The sequence below is a fragment of the Mya arenaria genome, chromosome 4 (assembly GCF_026914265.1).
Source record: "Mya arenaria isolate MELC-2E11 chromosome 4, ASM2691426v1".
NCBI classification, from domain to species: Eukaryota; Metazoa; Mollusca; class Bivalvia; order Myida; family Myidae; genus Mya; species Mya arenaria.
Genome location: NC_069125.1, coordinates 55,376,546 through 55,403,285, shown reverse-complemented (window position 1 = coordinate 55,403,285; position 26,740 = coordinate 55,376,546). Strand labels below are relative to the sequence as shown.

At 35.7% G+C, this 26,740-nt stretch overlaps 1 protein-coding gene across 2 annotated transcripts; it reads right to left on the bottom strand.

Annotated features, from left to right (window-relative positions):
- Nucleotides 1-3,430: 3,430 nt before the first annotated feature.
- On the bottom strand, nt 3,431-26,738 carry LOC128231635 (DNA helicase MCM8-like). 2 transcript variants are annotated; one of them, XM_052944668.1, is made up of 26 exons: nt 26,663-26,738; nt 25,932-26,077; nt 25,436-25,567; nt 25,219-25,301; nt 24,983-25,043; nt 24,530-24,618; nt 23,459-23,615; nt 22,553-22,653; nt 22,165-22,206; nt 21,216-21,301; nt 20,740-20,822; nt 19,744-19,812; nt 19,065-19,248; nt 18,521-18,614; nt 18,190-18,258; nt 17,790-17,867; nt 17,372-17,509; nt 16,912-16,955; nt 16,298-16,384; nt 15,150-15,269; nt 14,953-14,983; nt 14,654-14,770; nt 13,712-13,947; nt 4,819-4,903; nt 4,466-4,555; nt 3,431-3,935 (listed from the first exon to the last, which is right to left on the bottom strand). In XM_052944668.1, exons 2-26 carry the CDS (start codon nt 26,050-26,052, stop codon nt 3,822-3,824), a joined length of 2,511 nt encoding a protein of 836 aa, XP_052800628.1. In that variant the 5' UTR covers nt 26,053-26,077; nt 26,663-26,738; the 3' UTR covers nt 3,431-3,821. The 2 variants fall into 2 exon arrangements, with proteins under 2 accessions (XP_052800628.1, XP_052800629.1); XM_052944669.1 differs by lacking the exon at nt 26,663-26,738 and having other exon boundaries at nt 25,436-25,617; nt 25,932-25,972.
- Nucleotides 26,739-26,740: the final 2 nt, after the last annotated feature.

The following is a 26,740-nucleotide window of genomic DNA, read 5'->3' as shown; positions in this document are numbered from 1 at the left end:
TCAACAATATAGTGAGCTTTAATGGTCAACAATATAGTGAGCTATTGTGGTCAACAATATAGTGAACTATTGTGGTCAACAATATAGTGAACTATTGTGGTCAACAATATAGTGAACTATTGTGGTCAACAATATAGTGAACTATTGTGGTCAACAATATAGTGAACTATTATGGTCAACAATATAGTGAGCTTTTATGGTCAACAATCTAGTGAACTATTATGGTCAACAATCTAGTGAACTATTCTGGTCAACAATATAGTGAGCTTTTATGGTCAACAATCTAGTGAACTATTGTGGTCAACAATATAGTGAGCTTTAATGGTCAACAATATAGTGAGCTATTGTGGTCAACAATATAGTGAACTATTGTGGTCAACAATATAGTGAACTATTGTGGTCAACAATATAGTGAACTATTATGGTCAACAATCTAGTGAACTATTGTGGTCAACAATATAGTGAGCTTTTGTGGTCAACAATATAGTGAACTATTATGGTCAGCAATATAGTGAACTATTGTGGTCAACAATATAGTGAACTATTGTGGTCAACAATATAGTGAACTATTGTGGTCAACAATATAGTGAACTATTGTGGTCAACAATATAGTGAACTATTATGGTCAACAATCTAGTGAACTATTGTGGTCAACAATATAGTGAGCTTTTGTGGTCAACAATATAGTGAACTATTATGGTCAGCAATATAGTGAACTATTGTGGTCAACAATATAGTGAACTATTATGGTCAACAATATAGTGAGCTTTTATGGTCAACAATATAGTGAACTATTATGGTCAAAAACATAGTGAGCTATTGCAATCCACTACAGGTGGTTGAGGTATTGTGATAGAAGGCCTAGAGATAATATATTTGGGATATAGCATGGTCTAGTGGTCCTCAACCAAGTTTGTTCAAAGCATGCCTCTGTGGTTAACATTAGCCCCACCCCTGGGGTCATTGGTTTTACATAGTTAGTCTTCTTTAAGGAAAAACTTCTCCGAAATAGCTATCCCAAGAGCTAACTTTTTAAGCATGCAGCATTGTTCTGTGGTCCTCTACAAAGTGGGTTATATTGTAGACTTACGTAAGGGAATCATTTATAAATTTATATACCCCCCCAAAGGTGGGCATATTAAAATCACAATATCCGGCTCAACTTCTCATATCCGGTCTGTAACTTTCTCTTGTATGGACAGATTTTAAAATAAATTGCCTCATGCAGGGCTTTTTCACCTTATTTGCTAGGGGCCGAAATATGGCTACTTCACAATTGGGAAAAATGATAGTTTTTCTCAATTTCCAGATATTTTTTTCACAATTCCCAGATATTTTTACCAAAAAGAAAGATCTTACTTCAAAAAATAAAAATAAAAATTATCCTGTTTGAGCAAATTATTCTTTTCCAGCTAGAAGCAGACTCACATGTAAGATATGACCATGTTTTTTGTAACACGAGTTCCAAGTTTCATATGGATACCTTGACCAATGTTTAAAAGGTGTCTTCAATCTTCATATGTGGAATTTCCCATTTTTGAGATGTTTATGCATTTAAATTTCACAATTTGCAGTATTTCACACGTTTAAATTTCCCAAATTGAAAAGGCTAGGCCTCTTCACAATTTTGGGTGAAAAAGCCCTGTCATGTGTTTGGCATATAAAGATGATGTTTCGCGTACAAGACCTACCCGGTATGTCCTTTTAGTTTAAGGTTACACTTATTGTTTAAATACTATGGAATGCTGCATTAAAGGACATAGAGTATAGGTGGTCGTACCCGGGCTGTAACTTCCTCATGTATGGGCAGATTTTAAAGTAACTTGCCACATGCATTTGACATAACAAGACAACATGTCGCATGCAAGACTCATGTCCCCTCCTCTAAGGTCAAGGTCCCACTTGGTGTTTGAATACCGGTACATACCAAGACGACGTGTCGCATGCAAAACTCATGTCCCTACCTCTAATGTCAAGGTCACACATAGTGTTTGAATACTATGGAATCCTGCATATAGAGACAGAAGAGTGTAGGTTGTAAAATATGGGCGGTAATTTTTTATGTTCAGAGGCAATTAGAAATAACCTGCCGTACGTATTTGACAGGTAAAGGCAATAATGCATTTGCAAGACCTAAGTGTATTGTTGTCAAGCATAAGAGGTGTTTCAATGTTATGGATCATTGGTCATTTTCTGTCAAACAATAGGTAATTTGGTCAAATGTTTGGAAAAATGTGTTAAATCTGTACAGCCCATCCTTTTTTTCTTGATCAAGTTATTGGACAGGTCAACAAATTTTTCAAGATATTTGGCAAGAATGTGGCTCAATGAAAAATTGATAATATTAGAATAGACATATGGGATCCAAACAGTAGGTCACACAGTGAAATGTTTTGTCAATTTTGACTGCATTGAGACCAATTATTCAAACCAATCTGCATAAATCTTTGTCAGAAATGAAGGTCAAGTTTGTCCAGGCAATTTTAGGTAAAACAGTTGCTCACTAAGTAATCTATGAGAAAAAGATTGTCAACATTCGGAAGAACACAGTCATTCATTTTTTGGCATTAAACTTTATTATGAGTTTTTTCCTTATTTAAACCCAGTTCCAATACATATCATGTCAGGTTATCAATTCGGTCACCTGGCTAGTAATTTGAAAACCCTAGACATACTTTTTCCACCAAAGTACAATGGGCTCAGTCAGAATTTTGCAAATAATTTGGAAAGGTTTAAGCTATTATTATGTTGTTTGCCTGATGTGGCCAACACCAAGCGTATGACAATAGTATCTTTACTTTAAAAAAGCTTAAATCAAAACAAGTAAGTTTTTTCCCAGTCGCAAAAAGTAGCCATTAAAATGTAGAGTTGAATACCATCATGATTCATCCTGGGTAAAACTTGTTGTTAAAGATGAATCAATATCATTCAAGGTATGTAGCAAATATGGTAATTACATGAAACTCAGTAATTCTATCTTGCACAAATCAAAATTTGGGTTGTTTTCAACACTTCAAAGGGCATAGGAACAAAGCAAACAGAAGGCAGGGTTTGAACTACTGTAATTATGGTTCCAACTGTGTTCTGCAAGTTACCCAGCTTTAAACCAGTGCAGCTTTATCTCATTGTTCTGAATGTTGCGTAGAATAGAATATGTGACAAGTTTCAATTAAGTCTTAAATCTGGTGTTCCAGATTTGAAGCAGACAAGAAAGGCAAGACTTGAAACCCATGACCTACGTTATAAAGTGACATTATGCCAGCATTCTGTACATGACCTTTATTCAACAATGTAGAATTTGTGATTCTAGGTGTGTAGGAAATGTGATCATGACTCAGCAAAATTTCCACCATGGATTTTGTCTTTGCCTGAGTTCGCCATGTGACCGAAACATTCTACGAATATGTTGGCGAAAAACATATACAAACTGTAACTTATGCAATTTTATTCAATGATTCAACAATAACAATAAACACTATCACAATACAAAGAATAATAAACAAATTTATAGTCATTCGTTCATTCCTGACTGTTTCAGGATCCCTTAACTAGTCCTATGTCTCCAATGTCCTGAACACAAACTGGTGAATATCACTTATTAGTTTGACAGTCCTAATTTCTTTGAATACCAAGACTTATCACAATAAAATTTAATTCTGACTTATTGATCAACAATCTTCCTCAACATTTCATTTATGTAAATTTCAGTACTTTCTCAGTTAATCTACAACCAATTAAGACCTATTTTTTAAACCACATATACATGTACATGCAGGTATTCAGTAATCTGTAATCTCTCCTCCATGACCCCTACTGGTGGTCTAGTAGTCAGCAGTCTGTAGCTGGTAGACCTTGGGTCCCTTTTTCAGCAAAAATCCTTGGTTGTTCAGGGAACCAAGGAAGGATCCAAAATCTGGGATGGTCAGACCAAGGTCCTGTAAATATATAAAGATGTGGGAAACATTTGAATAAACATTGTACAGTGGAAACTCACTAAACCGGATCTCCACAAAACCGGAATCCTCGGGATACCGGACTTTTTTCAGAGTCCCGGTTTTCCCCAGTTTAAAATCTGCTCAATGGTTTATACCTGTGATGATAACCATTTTCAATTCCCAGGTGATAACCAGTACTTATAACCGACAAAGCTCTGGGGATTGAACACAGGACCTTCTGATCCAGAGTCTAATAAGCTAACCACTTGGCCATTGCCATCAAAAATTGAAGAAAAGAAACTGATTGAAAGTGGAGAAAAGATTTTGTACTTAAAGCCTTTGCCCTTCAGCATGGACGATTGAATCTGATGAACGCAAATAAAATATTTATCTCAAAGTGTACACATTTGATACATATACTTCATGCATAGTAAGCACAATCAGCTACTAGTATCTCAATGCAAATGGTTTTTTTTTCATCAAATGAGTGAATATAAATCTGAACGTGTGATTGGAAGATGGTGAGTTACCCTTGCAATCTGTTGCATCTGCTGGATGGTAAAGATGGAGTTGTAAGTCTGTTCCGAGATCCGCTGTAACCCAGCTATGAATTTCTTCGGCTAGAATACAAAGCAAGGTTTACACCGACATATCTCATCTGAACTCATCATTTGACTACTTCTGAGACAAAATGTATAAAATATATCTTTTACATGGCAAATGGCTTATTAGGCTCTGGTTGACAAATCTTCCAAAGAGCTAAACACTTTGACACAAACCTGCTCCTTAGGGTAAATTATACTGTATGTTTGTGCTTAGTTGTCAATAAATGTGAAACATCTTATAAAAGAACACTTTAAATTCATTCAAAAATCCATCTTGCCTGTGCTTTTCCACTCATGCCCGAGCCATGCTGTGATCGGAGGAAATCCAGCCCTCCAAACTGGTCTGAGTAAGTGTCTACCATGCTGAAATATACAAGCCATGTAGGGAACTTGCATAAATATTCACTTGTCAAAATATTATAAAGGAGTTCTAATTATGTGCAAGACATTTCCAACAGAAACCAGAAGAAATTTCCTATATAATAAACCATATTTAAAGAAACAATTTGTAAACAATCAAACTGAAAATAAGGTACCTTGTACAGTCAAATTCATTCCAGTTTGACAATTTATGGAACATTTGTAAATATAGATTTAATAATACATAGCTTTATCCTTTCCGCCATATACATGGACTTAATGATCTGTAATCATGCAACATATTTGTTCTTCATCATCTCCATCACATACCAGTACTTCATCATTTCCATCACATACCAGTACTTCATGATCTCCATCACATACCTGTACTTCATGATATCCATCACATACCTGTACTTCATGATATCAATCACATACCTGTACTTCATGATATCAATCACATACCTGTACTTCATGATATCAATCACATACCTGTACTTCATGATGTCTATCACATACCTGTACTTCATGATATCAATCACATACCTGTACTTCATGATGTCTATCACATACCAGTACTTCATGATATCAATCACATACCTGTACTTCATGATGTCTATCACATACCTGTACTTCATGATATCAATCACATACCTGTACTTCATGATATCAATCACATACCAGTACTTCATGATATCAATCACATACCTGTACTTCATGATATCAATCACATACTGTACTTCATGATATCAATCACATACCTGTACTTCATGATATCAATCACATACCTGTACTTCATGATATCAATCACATACCTGTACTTCATGATATCAATCAAATACCTGTTCTTCATGATGTCCATCACAAACCTGTACTTCATGATGTCTATCACATACCTGTACTTCATCATCTCCATCACATACCAGTACTTCATGATATCAATCACATATCTGTTCTTCATGATGTCCATCACATACCTGTACTTCATCATCTCCATCACATACCAGTACTTCATGATATCAATCACATATCTGTTCTTCATGATGTCTTTCAATTACCTATGTCTATCACATACCTGTACTTCATGATGTCTATCACATACCTGTTCTTCTTGATGTATATCACATACCTGTACTTCATGATGTCTATCACATACCAGTACTTCATCATGTCTATCACATACCAGTACTTCATGATATCTAACACATACCAGTACTTCATGATGTCTATCACATACCAGTACTTCATGGTATCTAACACATACCAGTACTTCATGATGTCTATCACATACCTGTACTTCATGTTGTCTATCACATACCTGTTCTTCTTGATGTATATCACATACCTGTACTTCATGATGTCTATCACATACCAGTACTTCATGATATCTATCACATACCAGTACTTCATGATATCTAACACATACCAGTACTTCATGATGTCTATCACATACCAGTACTTCATGATATCTAACACATACCAGTACTTCATGATGTCTATCAAATACCAGTACTTCATGATATCTAACACATACCAGTACTTCATGATATCTAACACATACCAGTACTTCATGATGTCTATCACATACCAGTACTTCATGATGTCTATCACATACCAGTACTTCATGATGTCTATCACATACCTGTTCTTCTTGATGTATATCACATACATGTTCTTCATTATGTCCATCACATACCTGTACATTATGTCTATCACATACCTGTTCTTCATGATGTCTATCACATACCTGTACTTCATGATGTCTATCACATACCTGTACTTCATGATGTCTATCACATACCTGTACTTCATGATGTATATCACATACCTGTACTTCATGATGTCTATCACATACCTGTACTTCATTATGTCTATCACATACCTGTACTTCATTATGTCTATCACATACCTGTTCTTCATTATGTCTATCACATACCTGATCTTCATTATGTCTATCACATACCTGTACTTCATGATGTATATCACATACCTGTACTTCATGATGTCTATCACATACCTGTTCTTCTTGATGTTTATCACATACCTGTACTTCATTATGTCTACCACATACCTGTACTTCATGATGTCTATTACATACCTGTACTTCATGATGTCTAACACATACCTGTTTTTCATTATGTCTATCACATACCTGTACTTCATGATGTCCATCACATACCTGTTCTTCATTATGTCTATCACATACCTGTACTTCATTATGTCTATCACATACCTGTTCTTCATGATGTCTATCACATACCTGTACTTCATGATGTTTATCACATACCTGTTCTTCGTGATGTCTATCACATACCTGTTCTTTATTATGTCCATCACATACCTGTACTGCATTATGTCTACCACATACCTGTACTTCATGATGTCTTTTACATACCTGTACTTCATGATGTCTAACACATACCTGTTTTTCATTATGTCTATCACATACCTGTACTTCATGATGTCCATCACATACCTGTTCTTCATTATGTCTATCACATACCTGTACTTCATTATGTCTATCACATACCTGTTCTTCATTATGTCTATCACATACCTGTTCTTCTTGATGTATATCACATACCTGTACTTCATGATGTCTATCACATACCAGTACTTCATGATGTCTATCACATACCAGTACTTCATGATATCTAACACATACCAGTACTTCATGATGTCTATCACATACCAGTACTTCATGATGTCTATCACATACCAGTACTTCATGATATCTAACACATACCAGTACTTCATGATGTCTATCACATACCAGTACTTCATGATATCTAACACATACCAGTATTTCATGATGTCTATCACATACCAGTACTTCATGATATCTAACACATACCAGTACTTCATGATATCTAACACATACCTGTTCTTCTTGATGTATATCACATACCTGTTCTTCATTATGTCCATCACATACCTGTACATTATGTCTATCACATACCTGTTCTTCATTATGTCTATCACATACCTGTACTTCATGATGTCTATCACATACCAGTACTTCATGGTGTCTATCACATACCAGTACTTCATGTTGTCTATCACATACCTGTTCTTCTTGATGTATATCACATACCTGTACTTCATGATGTCTATCACATACCAGTACTTCATGATATCTATCACATACCAGTACTTCATGATATCTAACACATACCAGTACTTCATGATGTCTATCACATACCAGTACTTCATGATATCTAACACATACCAGTACTTCATGATGTCTATCAAATACCAGTACTTCATGATATCTAACACATACCAGTACTTCATGATATCTAACACATACCAGTACTTCATGATGTCTATCACATACCAGTACTTCATGATGTCTATCACAGACAATGCGAATGTCCGTCGGACAGTCGGACATGTCCGGTATATTTTCATTTTGACCGACGAAACTTTTGTTTTGGTCGGTCACAATGTCCGGTGAAAAAATACAGTCAGCACCGTTTAATTTTCGGAAAATTTACTTTCAGTTTCTAAATAAATGTTCAGAGGTATTTTTAACTATTATATCATGATTATTCAGCGTGTTAATACGTGTATCACTATTTTTAAACCCCGTTTCGACATGTTTCCGTAAAAGCCGATAAAACGCGTAAGGTTCCGATTTCAGCTCGTACTCTAATACTTTTATTTTACGGAAATGTTCGGAAATTACAAAATTCCGTATGTATTTATTTTCGGCGAAGTGGTTCCCGGCAATCGTGTTAATTTAAATACCGAGCTGACGTTCTTTCCGCTCTGTTTAACATTGTCAATAACAAGAACTCTACTTTCGTTTTTGCATAAATGTTGTGCCCGAGTTTGACTTGTAGTACAATTCGTTACATTTTATAACCGTACTGTATCTTTAATTTAAAGATGAATTAAAAGAGTAAGATGTTCCATGGGTAGACGAACCAGATATGAGTTTTTTTGGGAGGCAAAGGAAGAAAAAAATTGACATAAGATCCGAATATTGATTTTTTTACATGATGTTTAGCTTTTTTGTAATTTATTATAGTACCGTAGGACAAATCAAACCAAAAAGATCTAAACCTGTTATAATGGGGAATTACAAAACTTATTTTAAAAAGAGGCTTTAAATCAAGGTTTAGACTGATGTAACTGAATACTGTTTGTAACATTGCGACAGGTAAAAATTTGGTGCGACAGGTGAACTTTCAGTGTTAACCTGTCGCAATGTCCTGTGAAGAAGAAAAAGTTTTCGCGTTGTCTGCTATCACATACCAGTACTTCATGATGTCTATCACATACCTGTTCTTCTTGATGTATATCACATACCTGTTCTTCATTATGTCCATCACATACCTGTACATTATGTCTATCACATCCCTGTTCTTCATTATGTCTATCACATACCTGTACTTCATGATGTCTATCACATACCTGTACTTCATGATGTCTATCACATACCTGTACTTCATGATGTATATCACATACCTGTACTTCATGATGTCTATCACATACCTGTTCTTCTTGATGTATATCACATACCTGTTCTTCATTATGTCTATCACATACCTGTACTTCATTATGTCTATCACATACCTGTTCTTCATTATGTCTATCACATACCTGATCTTCATTATGTCTATCACATACCTGTACTTCATGATGTATATCACATACCTGTACTTCATGATGTCTATCACATACCTGTTCTTCTTGATGTATATCACATACCTGTACTTCATGATGTCTACCACATACCTGTACTTCATGATGTCTATTACATACCTGTACTTCATGATGTCTAACACATACCTGTTTTTCATTATGTCTATCACATACCTGTACTTCATGATGTCCATCACATACCTGTTCTTCATTATGTCTATCACATACCTGTACTTCATTATGTCTATCACATACCTGTTCTTCATGATGTCTATCACATACCTGTACTTCATGATGTCTATCACATACCTGTTCTTCATGATGTCTATCACATACCTGTTCTTCATTATGTCCATCACATACCTGTACTTCATGATGTCTACCACATACCTGTACTTCATGATGTCTTTTACATACCTGTACTTCATGATTTCTAACACATACCTGTTTTTCATTATGTCTACCACATACCTGTACTTCATGATGTCTTTTACATACCTGTACTTCATGATGTCTAACACATACCTGTTTTTCATTATGTCTATCACATACCTGTACTTCATGATGTCTATCACATACCTGTTCTTCATTATGTCCATCACATACCTGTACTTCATTATGTCTACCACATACCTGTACTTCATGATGTCTTTTACATACCTGTACTTCATGATGTATATCACATACCTGTTCTTCTTGATGTATATCACATACCTGTACTTCATGATGTCTATCACATACCTGTACTTCATGATGTCTATCACATACCAGTACTTCATGATATCTAACACATACCAGTACTTCATGATGTCTATCACATACCAGTACTTCATGATGTCTATCACATACCAGTACTTCATGATATCTAACACATACCAGTACTTCATGATGTCTATCACATACCAGTACTTCATGATATCTAACACATACCAGTACTTCATGATATCTAACACATACCTGTTCTTCTTGATGTATATCACATACCTGTTCTTCATTATGTCCATCACATACCTGTACATTATGTCTATCACATACCTGTTCTTCATTATGTCTATCACATACCTGTACTTCATGATGTCTATCACATACCTGTACTTCATGATGTCTATCACATACCTGTACTTCATGATGTATATCACATACCTGTACTTCATGATGTCTATCACATACCTGTTCTTCTTGATGTATATCACATACCTGTTCTTCATTATGTCTATCACATACCTGTACTTCATTATGTCTATCACATACCTGTTCTTCATTATGTCTATCACATACCTGATCTTCATTATGTCTATCACATACCTGTACTTCATGATGTATATCACATACCTGTACTTCATGATGTCTATCACATACCTGTTCTTCTTGATGTATATCACATACCTGTACTTCATTATGTCTACCACATACCTGTACTTCATGATGTCTATTACATACCTGTACTTCATGATGTCTAACACATACCTGTTTTTCATTATGTCTATCACATACCTGTACTTCATGATGTCCATCACATACCTGTTCTTCATTATGTCTATCACATACCTGTACTTCATTATGTCTATCACATACCTGTACTTCATGATGTCTATCACATACCTGTACTTCATGATGTCTATCACATACCTGTTCTTCATGATGTCTATCACATACCTGTTCTTCATTATGTCCATCACATACCTGTACTTCATTATGTCTACCACATACCTGTACTTCATGATGTCTTTTACATACCTGTACTTCATGATTTCTAACACATACCTGTTTTTCATTATGTCTACCACATACCTGTACTTCATGATGTCTTTTACATACCTGTACTTCATGATGTCTAACACATACCTGTTTTTCATTATGTCTATCACATACCTGTACTTCATGATGTCTATCACATACCTGTTCTTCATTATGTCCATCACATACCTGTACTTCATTATGTCTACCACATACCTGTACTTCATGATGTCTTTTACATACCTGTACTTCATGATGTATATCACATACCTGTTCTTCTTGATGTATATCACATACCTGTACTTCATGATGTCTATCACATACCAGTACTTCATGATGTCTATCACATACCAGTACTTCATGATATCTAACACATACCAGTACTTCATGATGTCTATCACATACCAGTACTTCATGATGTCTATCACATACCAGTACTTCATGATATCTAACACATACCAGTACTTCATGATGTCTATCACATACCAGTACTTCATGATATCTAACACATACCAGTACTTCATGATATCTAACACATACCTGTTCTTCTTGATGTATATCACATACCTGTTCTTCATTATGTCCATCACATACCTGTACATTATGTCTATCACATACCTGTTCTTCATTATGTCTATCACATACCTGTACTTCATGATGTCTATCACATACCAGTACTTCATGGTGTCTATCACATACCAGTACTTCATGATATCTAACACATACCAGTACTTCATGATGTCTATCAAATACCAGTACTTCATTATATCTAACACATACCAGTACTTCATGATATCTAACACATACCAGTACTTCATGATGTCTATCACATACCAGTACTTCATGATGTCTATCACATACCAGTACTTCATGATATCTAACACATACCAGTACTTCATGATGTCTATCAAATACCAGTACTTCATTATATCTATCACATACCAGTACGTCATGATATCTAACACATACCAGTACTTCATGATGTCTATCATATACCAGTACTTCATGATATCTAACACATACCAGTACTTCATGATGTCTATCAAATACCAGTACTTCATTATATCTAACACATACCAGTACTTCATGATATCTAACACATACCAGTACTTCATGATGTCTATCACATACCAGTACTTCATGATGTATATCACATACCAGTACTTCATGATGTCTATCACATACCTGTTCTTCTTGATGTATATCACATACCTGTTCTTCATTATGTCCATCACATACCTGTACATTATGTCTATCACATACCTGTTCTTCATTATGTCTATCACATACCTGTACTTCATGATGTCTATCATATACCTGTACTTCATGATGTCTATCACATACCTGTACTTCATGATGTATATCACATACCTGTACTTCATGATGTCTATCACATACCTGTTCTTCTTGATGTATATCACATACCTGTTCTTCATTATGTCTATCACATACCTGTACTTCATTATGTCTATCACATACCTGTTCTTCATTATGTCTATCACATACCTGATCTTCATTATGTATATCACATACCTGTACTTCATGATGTTTATCACATACCTGTACTTCATGATGTCTATCACATACCTGTACTTCATGATGTATATCACATACCTGTACTTCATGATGTCTATCACATACCTGTTCTTCTTGATGTATATCACATACCTGTTCTTCATTATGTCTATCACATACCTGTACTTCATTATGTCTATCACATACCTGTTCTTCATTATGTCTATCACATACCTGATCTTCATTATGTCTATCACATACCTGTACTTCATGATGTATATCACATACCTGTACTTCATGATGTCTATCACATACCTGTTCTTCTTGATGTATATCACATACCTGTACTTCATTATGTCTACCACATACCTGTACTTCATGATGTCTATTACATACCTGTACTTCATGATGTCTAACACATACCTGTTTTTCATTATGTCTATCACATACCTGTACTTCATGATGTCCATCACATACCTGTTCTTCATTATGTCTATCACATACCTGTACTTCATTATGTCTATCACATACCTGTTCTTCATGATGTCTATCACATACCTGTACTTCATGACGTCTATCACATACCTGTTCTTCGTGATGTCTATCACATACCTGTTCTTCATTATGTCCATCACATACCTGTACTTCATTATGTCTACCACATACCTGTACTTCATGATGTCTTTTACATACCTGTACTTCATGATGTCTAACACATACCTGTTTTTCATTATGTCTATCACATACCTGTACTCCATGATGTCTATCACATACCTGTACTTCATGATGTCTATCACATACCTGTACTTTATTATGTATATCACATACCTGTACTTCATGATGTCTACCACATACCTGTACTTCATGATGTCCATCACATACCTGTATTTCATGATGTCTATCACATACCTGTACTTCATTATTTCTATCACATCCTCTGCATCTTCCCTGGAGGCAATCTCCCTCAGTTCCAGCCTAGCACGTGCCTCTGTGAGTCGGATCAGGGACTCCAGCTGCCTTGTTGTGATCGGCGTACTGTCCTGGGTCTGGTGCTGACGACGCAACTCAAGGTAGAACGTCTGGATCACCTTGGCTGCCTCTGGGCCGATCTTTGGATGGACATACTTCCGGGCATAGCCTACATACTGCAAAACAAGGAAAGGTTATACTGCAAAAGAAAAAATTTTTCTTGTAAAATCATGTTTAAATTCTAGTCACAAACCTTGTGAAATTCATCACACCAAAAGTTTTGTTAAAACTTAATCATTATCAACTCTTTAATGGAGTCATTTACAAAATGAGCAAGAGCTGTCACAGGAACGTTGGACAGATAGCCATTCAGTATGGACAAAACAGCCTTCATTACATAACATATTTTCATGATGACCTAACTTACCTTCTCATGAAGTTTGGAAATATTGACCTGAAACATTTTTTAAAGAGTAAATGAAAATAGTAAGTCACTGCAAGATGGAGTGGATGTCATCTCAGGCTCTTTCAGTTATTGACTGGAAACCGATTTTCAGCTAAAGGTTCACCACCAGCTTGACCCACTGACCTCAAAATCAATAGGGTTCATCTGCTTTTAAGTTTGAGGTCCCTAGGCCATAGTGTTTTTCAGTTATCAATCGGAAACAGATTTTCAGCTCCAGGTCACCACGACCTCAATTGACCTCAAATCTATAGGGTTCCTCTGCTGGTCATTACCAACCAGCCGTCTAAGTTTGAGGTTCATGAGTCATAACGTTCTTCAGTTATTGGTCGGAAACCATGGGGATTGACGGATGGACAGAAGGTTCGATTAATATATGCTGCTGCCCTTTGGGGTATAAAAACACAGTAAAGTTTTACTTTCCTGAGGAGAGGTGGGGGTATAGGGTCAATGGGCTGTCTGCGGGTGACTTTAAGTCTGTCATTGAGAGGGCGTTCCGACTCCGCCAGCAAAACCGACTCATTCATACTGACATCCTGCAATTATAGCAGAATAGTAATTTGTACCTGTATCAAATTTAAGTCAAAACTTATATGGTGCAGGTAGTATTGCATTATACAAATCATTTTACTTGTTTAAAACACCAGGAATAGTGTTTCCATTGATTAATTCCAACTTACACCAAAATAAATGCAAATTAGCTGTGTACCGTACTTACTGCAAAACTTGAAGCTGCTTTAGACTGTGCCCTGTAATTCATAAAATAGGGTGCAATTAAAAAAAAACTCACCTGATTAATTCAGAAAATAAAATAGCTCTTCCAAACAGTTGACAAATTCACTTCTTAGCAAATAACTTGACCATATTTCAATTACAAGAACTTATTTACATATCAAGCCAATCTGCATAAGTTACCTGTGTTGCCTGGAGTGCATGGACATGACATGCTCAGACATCATACTGTCCATCTGCTCATCCGGCTTGTCCAGCAGGATAAACACCAGGTCAAACCTGGATAACAGCGCGGATCCCATCCTGCAAGAGCAGTGCTTCATTAGTCTAAACATGAACCCAGTAGTTACAATATAACAAGTGTAAGCTGTAAAAGGTAAGGGAAAAATAACTTCAATATAAATTTTCACGTTAGACTAGAATGTCAAACTTCTTTACCGGTCCTGAATTTAAAACCTTCTGTTTCTATTTAAAACAAATTCCCCTTATGTTTGAAATCCTTCCTTAGAGTCAAACTGCAGTTCAAGCTGATTCGAAATTTCATTACAGTTTGCGGCATGTCACTTATTAGTGTGTGTGTGTCAAAAATAAACTGTTTGGTAGAAAATTGGTTAGTGTGAATATTTTCAGTTGTTTATTTATGTATTTAAAGAAGAGACATTTGACATTTATACCTCAGAAAATAGTTCTTTTAAGTTTATGTATAAAATATGGAGATTTTATAGATTCGATCACAATCCCAAAATCCCCAAATCGGCACTTCAAATTATCAGATGTGAGTACCACAGCTTGGATCGAGTAGAGATGGACCCGGTGTAAAATATGGAAGGGATATCTAGATAGGGAGTAAGTATAAGAAATGAAATTTGTCAACAAATGCATACACCCAGAAGTACAAAGCCATCATAGAAGTCCAGAACAAGATCAATGCAAAGAAGCACTGTGAATGTGCTATCATCGTTTTATGCGCTATATCATTGTTTATTATATCATGTATGTGTTCATTTTAAATTTGTTTTAGTGTATCAATAAACATGAATGAAATCAAATTTAAACAAAGAAATTCCATTTTTAATTTAAAAGATAACTAATGTTTTCACAACTGAAAAACACAAGACCATTTCAATGGGAGATCAGATGTAAATATCAGCGAAAAACAAAATTTCGGACTCAAATGTGTTGGGTTTGGTGCTACTTTTTTTTGTATTTTGGATGTATTGAATGTATTTCCTGAGGTCTTGACAACTTCAACATAACGGGTTTCGACTGTATTACAACCACTACATTTAATATGTTCACAAAAAGCACATAAACAAAATGGATATACATACTTAAGGTTTTCAGCGACTGTTTTGGCCTTATTGTAGTGTCCACCTACAGGGTTGGCTGCTGCCAGTATAGAGGTCCGGGCTGGTAAGCTAAAATACATAACAGCACAGAACGACATTGATACTCTTCAGCAGTAAAATGTATTGGATAAAAAACAAGAGCACGGTGAAGCAAATGCCAAAGCTTGTCTGTTGTTGTTTTTTCCAGTGGAACCATTGGGCTGGATAATTATCAAAGCTTGAGTTGATGGGACTTTCCATACCACGGCTTCTAAAAACTGGCAATTGGCTGGTCTGGACCGATTTTGACTTTGCCAGACTGGTTGCAGTTACAGAAAATGGCTAGAAAATCGGTCCGAAAATTGTGTTTTTTTCAATTTCGGCCGCCGGGTCCAGACCGGTTGAGGCTCCAAACTTTTAGAAGCCCTGTTCCATACATGTGTGTATTGTCTCTGGCAATATGTGCATGAAGCTTCATCAAAGGTTAGAGCTTTTGCACAATGCTGACACCAAGACTATCACAATGCCAATACTTTTTAAAACAAACGGGCCAAGTACGTAACTTTTCACTGGCTAATCATACTGGCTTTTACATGTGTTGTGTTAATTCAACATACCTACAGACGATACCAGCCTTGGCGATGCTGATACACTGCTGCTCCTGTAGATGGAGAAGGTACAAAATTTCAAGCATAAACAATAACAAGGAATATATGTATACAAACGATGTTGGCCGGTAATTTAATTGACAAATACAGCATGACTAAAGATTAGCATACCACTAGTTTGCATTTAAAAAATTGGTCTGTCAATAATTGTTTTTATCGGACTGAAGAAGTAATGATATGAGATATTCGATCCATAGAGAACACATGTAACAGTATTTGTCATAACTGTATCAATGAATGGATCCTATTTTCTCCATGATGTCAAAATTGAAACATTCCTACTACGGTATAAACCCTACAATGGCCAAAATAACCACAAGCCAGCAAGCCCAGGTTGAAAATCTATGATACCAAATCCAGTATACTAAATCCGAATTGTTCATCGAAAAGTCTAACTACAATGATTGACCATAGCCTCCAAAAGTGCCTGGTGTTGATTGGTCATCTTGTCAAACTCATCTATACAACAGCACCCCTGGTCAGCCAGCACCAGAGCCCCAGCCTCCAAGGCGTAGTCTCCTGAGCCTCCATCCTTAGACAGGGTCACCTGGGATATACGAGGGCTGAATGTCAGTTATTAAACATAATTATCATGGTAGTTACAGCATTTGGCTACACAGCTTCACTCCTGGTCAGCCAAAACCTGAGCCACGGCCTACAGGGGTAGTCAACCGAAGCTCTGTCCTTAAACAGGGTCAACTATAAACTGTGGTGAGACAGGAGTCTAAAAAATAATTTATTCAACAGCACTCAGAATAAAACTATTTCTTTCTTTAAAAGGTTTAGTTTCCATTCGAGCAGTAGGATGTCAATAAATGAGCACTTACAGTAAGACCAGAGGTCGTGGTCGTGTTACCGCAAACGTACACACTTCTTGGGGCTATGTTGGCTGTAGCTTGCAGCATCTAAAAAACATTAACAGTGTGTCTGATAATATTAAGCACAAAATTCTTATGTTTCCAGAGGGAAGTCGGACATGATTGTTTGAATGAGAAATGTATACTTATGTTTTTAGAATCCATTGAAGACCACATTGTAACGAAGACACTTATGTAACTTAATGTGTTATCTTAATGAAATAAAGTTATTATTATTATATTATTATTATAGTTTCTGCACCTGTTACCCCAGTTACCAAAATTATACATGAATGTAACTTTCACCGTATTTTGAGATTAACAAATTAATCCATTTACGCGCTAAAGACATATGAAATCATTTGCCTACCTGAGACTTGCCAAGACCTGGATCCCCAACAATCAGGAGGTGAGGGTCTCCTCGCACTGGGATCCGATTCTAGGTGAATGAAGCATGTAAAGACAATGTAAAGATAGAAAAAGAGTAAAGAAGTCTCAAGTTTTATTCATGTCATGCATCAAACTATAATATACGGAATGCATTTATCTTAATGAATATTGTAAAATGTTTATGTCAGACTCTGTCCATGGTAATGCTTTATCATACAAGAACAAACTATTTAAAATGTTGAGTAAGCTTTTCAATAGTAACATTAACTCTCATCAAGCAGTAAAAATATTCACAACACAGAAGCACAGACCTTGTCATTGGTGAACCTATGTGTTCCTCCAAACAGGCCCAGGACCAGCCCTGCCTTCACAAGCTCATGACCATAGATACTGGGGCACACTGATCTGTAACAACATTATCGAATTCAAGTATTTAATGGGTTATGGAATAGTATTTGAGGTGATAACTTATATCGTATGGTGGACACAAAGTAATATAGAATAGATAAATACATTGTAGCATACTTTTGGCATACTGCATAGAAAACAATGATTGTTTTCAGCAATAAATGCTTTAAAATGCACATGAGTTTCAGTCAATATAATGACTTATTAAATAGAATTATCTTAACAAAACACCACTCTATAAAATGTTTGCTATCCGTCTGGTGATTTGGGGGCTAAAACACGGCCCCATTCTCAACCTTTAAAAGGTATGGTTTTATTGAACTATTTAATACTTGTGTCAAATTCCGCTACAAATTCTTTATAATAATATTGCAATGTCTACGGCCAACCCAAGCTCCCTTCTATCTGACCCTTTCCCCTCAACCCACCTTCTTATTGCCTACTTACCCCACAAGGAGTCTGAAGAGGTTCTCCTCACTCTGGATCATCTCAATGCCATACAGTTCCTTCATGGTAAAGTCCACAGCCAGCCCCTCCCCACTGCCTGACCCCCCACGACCTTTACTGTTGCACACAGAGTTGGCATGTACGTACAGCAGAAACATACACTTGTCCTTGTTTTTAGTACGACCTAAACAGACAATATAGGCTCACATTTATATGACAAACTACACAAATATGCTTTGTGCATCTGGTGAAGTCGAAGTCCACAACCCCTTGCTCAGCAGGCAAACACTCTACCACATCACTATAAAAGCTGGCTTCTTAGCGAGACAGATAATGTGCCACTATATGTCCAATAAACAATTACATTTATGTAGTAGTAGAAGTAGAAAGCAAAATTTGAAATAAGCATTCTATATTCTTTCTTTGTCATAAATGATCATAATAATTATGTGCCTAAACCAGGTTAGTTTTGTCCACAAAACATTGGTATCAAGAGAAGCCTTCTTACATTTTGACAAATTGTGTAAGCCTAATAAAGGGTGATTTATGTTTATTTTTACTGATTTGTTGATGTTACAAGTAAATGTCCAATCAAGATTTTTCCCATATAAGATGAGAAAAGCATCTTTTTATAAGATATAAATATATGCAATGTTATTTAAAACGCATGAAACTTGACCTTCATCCACACTGTTGACCTTGATCACACCAGATACTGTCACTATGTCTCCTGGCACACAACTGTCAACTGAAACAAACAACAAAACAGTTGATGAGAAATTTAACATCTGTACATGTACTTTCCATTCCAAGTGTTTGCCTCAGCTGCAAAGTCCACTTCAAGGAATGTTAACTTTTCTTAATTCTGTTTCCTCCAATTAAGTGTAAGGCCTGTCACTATCATTTCAACTATTGCTATCAACCAAACAACATAGCTAAAATGTTTGTTTCCAACTTATAAACTTAAGCTGTCACAGGAGTGACTAATACACCCAAATGCTGCCTGGACAGAGGAATGGCAAACTATTTCTTTGAAAAGAGGCAAACACTGGTGGATTGTAACAAAAGAAGAACTTGACCAGTATTCTAGTTTACAAATCATTTTTTAAATCCATTGTACCTGTCATATGTTAGTTACCAGACACCAAGTTTTGGCAAATTCTTAGTTGAAAAGGGCCATTATTCTGTAAAACAAGAGGGTCATGAGGGGCTATGCTCTACTTGCAATGTAATGAAGCTACATTTTAGAAACAGCTAGAGCAATTATACATACTTTTTGAAGTTTCATTAAATTCAATACAATAGTTATCAAAGCATGGCATGCTGCAGACAATGAAAAGTAACAAAGGCCAATAATTCTTTAATAAGTCAAGACATAATTATGGTTCAGATGCAATGCACTACCTAATTCATTGTGCTTTACCAACAAATGGTGTTGTATTAAAATCCATGCAGTCATTTAGAAGTTATGCTTCGGAAAAGAAAAAGAAACAAAGGACAATAACTTTGTTATTAGTGAAGACAGAGTTATGGTTCTCTTACAATGCACTTCCTCTTATTGTGTTTTACCATTAGTTGAAGTTTAATTCAATTTTATTTAGTAGTTTCCTCCATCTGGTTTTTGATGCCTGTATAAATGGGAACCAGTACAATGGTAACCTATCTAGCAGCTTACCAAGGTCGTGTGTCAGTTCACAGTCAACAGTACGGGGAATCCTGCCAGCCTCCTTCTGGTCATCTCCCATGATCTCCTGAAGCCTATATAGAATACTTTTGTACATACTCTCAAGTACTGCATAGATTGTTTAACAGAAAGTGTCATAGTAGTAATGTTAGAAGAACAACTTGAATCTTTAATTGATTCAATACAATATAGTATGCTTGCAATAGGTTCCTGAAGAATACAAAACCACTGAATTTAAATTCTGTGCAAAATGATGTTGTAACACAGGCCATTTGAGCCTATGGAATAATAGTACCGATAGTCAGCTTCGTTGACACAAAATGAAATCTTAAGCCCCTATCAAGTTGTATTGTACAATGGCATATTAAAGCTAATCAAGCCTGTGTCACTGGAATAGTTCTAGGCATAGAAAAGATTTTATAAGCCTATTTCATTAAAATTATGAACCATTGGAAGAACCATCTGACCTGATTGTCTGCCAATCTATAGTTTCTGTCAGGTTAGAACTTCTGAGTGGCTGGAACTGCCTTGCTCTACAGTTGGCTCCAGCACACTACAACACACAGGCCTTAAATTGAGATCTTACCTAAATGTAGAGTCATTAGAAACATGATTCAGCTTTATAGTGTACTTTTGAAAATTAAAAGCTACTCAGTGACAAGCTACCATTAACATATATTTGTATGCAAGCCATCTAAAACTCCATGACTACAAAAGTTGTTTCAATATGTTGAATTAAGAAAGAGACAAGAAGGTTGTATTTTTAAACAAAAACAGATGTCTACCCAAATTTACCCCACATTTGATGCTAGGAGATATGGTGCAGATTGATGGTGTTGTGTGGATGAGGTGATGATTTAACCCAAGTTTCATGAAAATCCTTCAAGGCATTTGGAGATATTGGGCAGACACAAAATCTTTGTCTTGAACATTTGACTTTGAATTTTGACCTTGAGACATCTCCCCTGGAATGTGGGCTCGCATGTCATCATGATGTGGTGAACATTTGACTCAAGTTTCAAGAAAATCTTTCTAGGGGTAGAAAAAATATGGAGCAGACACAAAAATCTATTTCTCAAACATTTGACCTTGAAATGTGAACATCATGGTGCACACCTGGAATGTGGGTTCTGCTCAATTTGGCAATCATTCTTGTGGTTCTAAATGAGATATAACTATATATGAAGTTTGAAGTCAATACTTCAAAGACTTATCAAGTTAGGCTCCAGACAAGATTGCCTGGGCGCACACACACCTACAATTACTATATCTTTTAAACAAAAATAAACTTTAATAGTGTAAATTACAACCCAAACTTATGTTTAATACTATATCTTGTTAAAACCACAGTAAAAAAGTGCTGTATGATAAGCTCAATGATAAAAGGCCCGATGCAGTTTGAGTAACAACACTTACACTTGTAGGCACCGTGTATTTGCCATCTGGGAGATTCATGGTCTGAAACAGAGAAATGATGTGATTAAATTCCTCTTTAGGACAAAGATGCATTCATAGTACATGAAAAACTTCCAGGGTTCTTTGATTACACAGACATCACATAGTTTTAATTCAAAGATGGACTGTAACAGAAATAATGAAAAATGCACCGAAAAGGTTTCATTTCTACATTTCACAGCTGCATTCACTCAAATGAACATTTACAACAAAGTTAACCTAGTTTGCAAGCAGTTTACATGTTAAAGGTATCTTTCCAACAATTCATGATATATATTTTTCAATCCAAAATGACAAGAAATATATAATTGTTCATAGATGTCACTCAGCAATTCTTCCATCATCTAACCTGTGTTTCAGAGCAGGTGTTGCATTGGAAAGCCATCACGGTACATAGCGGCTTGATGTTGCTCACACGAACAACTGTTCCCTTCACAGAAACAAACTTTCCTGGAAAGTGTAAGCAATTCTTCAACTGTATCATGTCACCATCATTCATTTCCAGAGAAATTGTCCTTATTGACATGAAGCCAAACCACCCTGATATTAAACCAATAGAGAAATTTACTAGTCACATGATTACCCTAAACAAACAAATGCATTTGTACAAGGATATAATATATTCTTTTGTTTAATGTTTAATCAGACAAATGCCAGGAAAGTTATCTCCTGAGGTGCCGCAGTTGTTGTAGAGTAAATAATGGTATCAGCTGACAACTGTTTATTTAAGGATTCATCTCTTTTTTTCTTGAGTTTATGCTGTATCAACGCAGAATGGCATGCAAGAAAATTCCATGAACCCAACTAGCGCTTCTTGATCATTTGCTCACTTGCACTACTGCATTCATAAAGCATATGCACAAGAATGCAAGAAAAAAAAAAGTGATTAAAAGTTATATTTACATTAAAAAATGTATATTCATGACAATTAAAAAATAGCAGTATCTTCTGCAATTGAGTATTTATTCTTAAAAAAGTGTAATCTTAGAATTCATTGTAAGACTATACACTCACACTTACAGCTGATATTTCCAACTTTTGTATTAAAAGCCAGTCACTGATAAGCCCCATTGGGCTTAATCTGGTTTTAGCATCATATCAATTTTTAAGGGAATATTCCATATACATTCCATAAATATTAATAATCTTACATTAATCTGAGTCAAAGATTTTTTAAACAAAAAGTGTTTTGGTGTTCTTTACACCTCTAACATGTACGCTATGTTAAATCATTACGAATGAATTCAATTTTTACCATAATAGTTAGCCTTTAGATTTTTCAGAGGGACAGGGTTTCCATAGTTGAAAATACGGGCATGTACAACAGGAACAAAATAGTCATCTGGGGTAATCTCCACCCCGCTCTCCTGGGCTGCAGCCCGCGCCTCCCGCATACGCTTCTGGCTGATATGCTGGAAAGGGGAGATAATTTTAGCGGTTTTACTTATATGTATTTAAACATATCATCAGCTAAAATATTGTTTAGCTTTTGACAATGGTACTGAAAAGATTGTGTGATATGCATCACACAATCTTCAGGCATTTTCCTTTATAGTAGCTCAAACTAATTATAAGGAATTTGACTTATTTACCAAAAATTAAATCTCTCTAATCAACAGTATATAAAAGAGTTCAGGAAGAAGATTTTGAAGAATTCTAATTTGTTTATTATAGAAAAAAGGTTTGGAAGAATTTTAATTTGTTTAATATATATCATACAAGCATGTTCAATAATTTGTTTTCCTGGTTTTCAATTTCAAACTCGCAAAAAAACATTTTGCTTACAAGCCCATAAGCTGCAGTTTTTATACAAAACATTCTTAACAAGAGCTGTCACAGAGACAGCGCGCTCGACTATTCCGCCGCTTTTCAGTGCATGGATTGAAAAGTTTTGGCGAAACATGCATGGATCACTGTTAGATTAGATTTCAATGCAAAACATGATGTGCTGAAATATTTACATAAATTGAATTGGAAAATATTTCAGGTGGTACGCAAACTTTAACGTAAATTCTAAGTCTAAAAAGGGGCATTATTCTGTCAAAATGCTTGAAACAGTGACCTCCTCCTGTGTACAGGTTGGGGGCATGATGGTGAACAAGTGTTCGAAGTTTCAAAGCCAGATGTCAATGGACTTTGAAAATATTTGAGGTGGTACACAAACTTTAACATAAGTGGTTACGCCGACGCTCGGGTGACTAGGATAGCTCTCCTTATTCTTCGAAAAGTCGAGCCAAAAACCCCATCCCATAATTTGTCTCATAATTTTACAAATATGTCAAAACATCAGAAACAGCCCATATTTTGTAGTACTTAGGCAGCAAACCTGATGCATTGCTAATCCAAGACATGACACAATCTTCAGTGGCATTTCCCTCAGCTCAGTTTGGAAGGTGGGGTAACCCTCAGTTATATCTGCAATGCAGACAAGTGCATGTGTATTAAAAAAATATTTTACATCCACATAGTTATTGTTTTCTAGCTTTTTACTCGAACAACTTGACAAAAATATAAAAGGGGAGCAACTGTTTAACTGCATTTTCAGCACAAAAAATAATGACAAACAACTGATTCAAAACAAGGCTTTTGAACTGCTTAAACTGCAATTTTTAAAAGTTATAAGCTTCAAATATAAAGAAATAAGAGAGTCATTAGATACAAAATAATTTGCATAAAATACCAATCACTGTTTTAAGTCTTTCAGACTTTTTTTGTAACAGAACACTAAACTTGTAAGGCTCTTAATGTGAACTCAACATTTAAAAATATATAAACTTACTTTCATCATCACAAAGCTCTTTGAAATCAACTGTAAAGTTTCCCATTTGCTCTATGTTATCCTGTAAAGCAAAACAGATATACATTTTATTAAACTTTGAACAAGTTATAGCTGATTGTGGCATATTTCCTTACATTTAAAACTTTCCTAAACACTTAACATTAAAGCAGACTTTAGAATGTATGTACAATACAGAGTAGTTTTTAGAATATAATGTTTTGAAAGGCATCTCTTACCAAGTCAAACATTTTTATCCAGCTGAGAAAGTATTTTTCAAAGGTCTGTATTTTCTTTACATTTGGTGAATGGTCACTATACACTGAAAAAGAAAGAACATACATGAAATCTTACATAATGTACTTTAGGACACTTTGGACATCTTCATAAGTACATTCTATGATCTCAACTTTATATGAAACAATGTTACATTTTTCATCTGTAAAATGTATCTACCCTCTTCAGGGAAGTAGAATTTCCAGCCAGTGTATGGTGAAGCTACATCAATCCTTGTCTGAACAAGGGTCGGACGACGAGAAGGGTTTTGAGCTGAGTCTGGCATCATCATCCCTGCACCACGCCCTCGACCTGTTTATAAAATCTAGTCGAAACTTTTGATTTCAACTTGCATCTGTAAGCTACATTTTGAACAAAAATACAGAATTATTAAGAAAAAAAATACTCCTAATTTTAACAGCATGCAGTTGTGGAAGTAAGAGATTTCTTCTTACAAAACCAGTTCACAAACAAAATATGCTATGTACACAATGCCATGCACGAATTAAGACTTGTTTATGGCAGACTATTATATATTTAAATATAATGACAGTGTCATGGTGACATGTTAAGCTTTATGAAATTCAATCAATGTACAATACAATAAATTCCTACAAAAGATATGCAGCAATGGTACCATAATCATTATGTGACATATATTATAAAAAAGTGAAACCTCGTCTATTGTTGTTGTATTGGCCCCGGCCCCTGAAGCCTCCTCGACCTCTCCATCCCTGACCCCGCCAGTTGCCACGCCAACCCCCTCCTCGACCACCAGAATTGCTGGCCTGACTCATAGCAATTGCGATTTTTTTTGCAAATCTGCAAGAACATCAGTGCTTTGACAGAAGCTGGATCAAACAATTTTTGCATGGGTGGACAAAACCCCCCTCATCATTTTGATAAGGTTGTTTTTTTTACAAAACATCATTGAACTAAAGTACCTCCCACATCATACAGAATTTTCTAAGGATTTCAAGTTACAATAATGCCCAAGTTATTCACCTAATGACCTCACATTAGTTTAATATTATTTGATCAGGTGAAGTGAGGTGTTATAAATAAAATCTAAGCAAAATTGACTATAAATCTGAATTGAATCCTGAAGACCAACTAAAGAAGCACATAAGAAGGGCAAATGTGTTGAATTTTGGAGAAAGACTGTTTTGTCCGCCTTGTTAAAACTGTAGGGGGTGTTGTGAGCACCTTGTAAAAATTATGGGGGGGGGGGAGGGGCTCTACCCATACGAAATTAAGGGAGAAATATTTTGTCCGGGGTGATGTTTTGACCTACACTGTGCTTAGCATGTCATAATGTTTCCAGGGTTATTTATTAGAGTAAGTATGCTGTCTTTTTGACAAGAATAAGGATGCCTTAAGGCTTTCAGTACTCTTTATTCTACTAACCCGCAAGAAAATCGGAAAACAAGTAAAACATATTAAGGATTTGTTTTGATGTTTGACAGTTGGCGCCAAATATCCCCT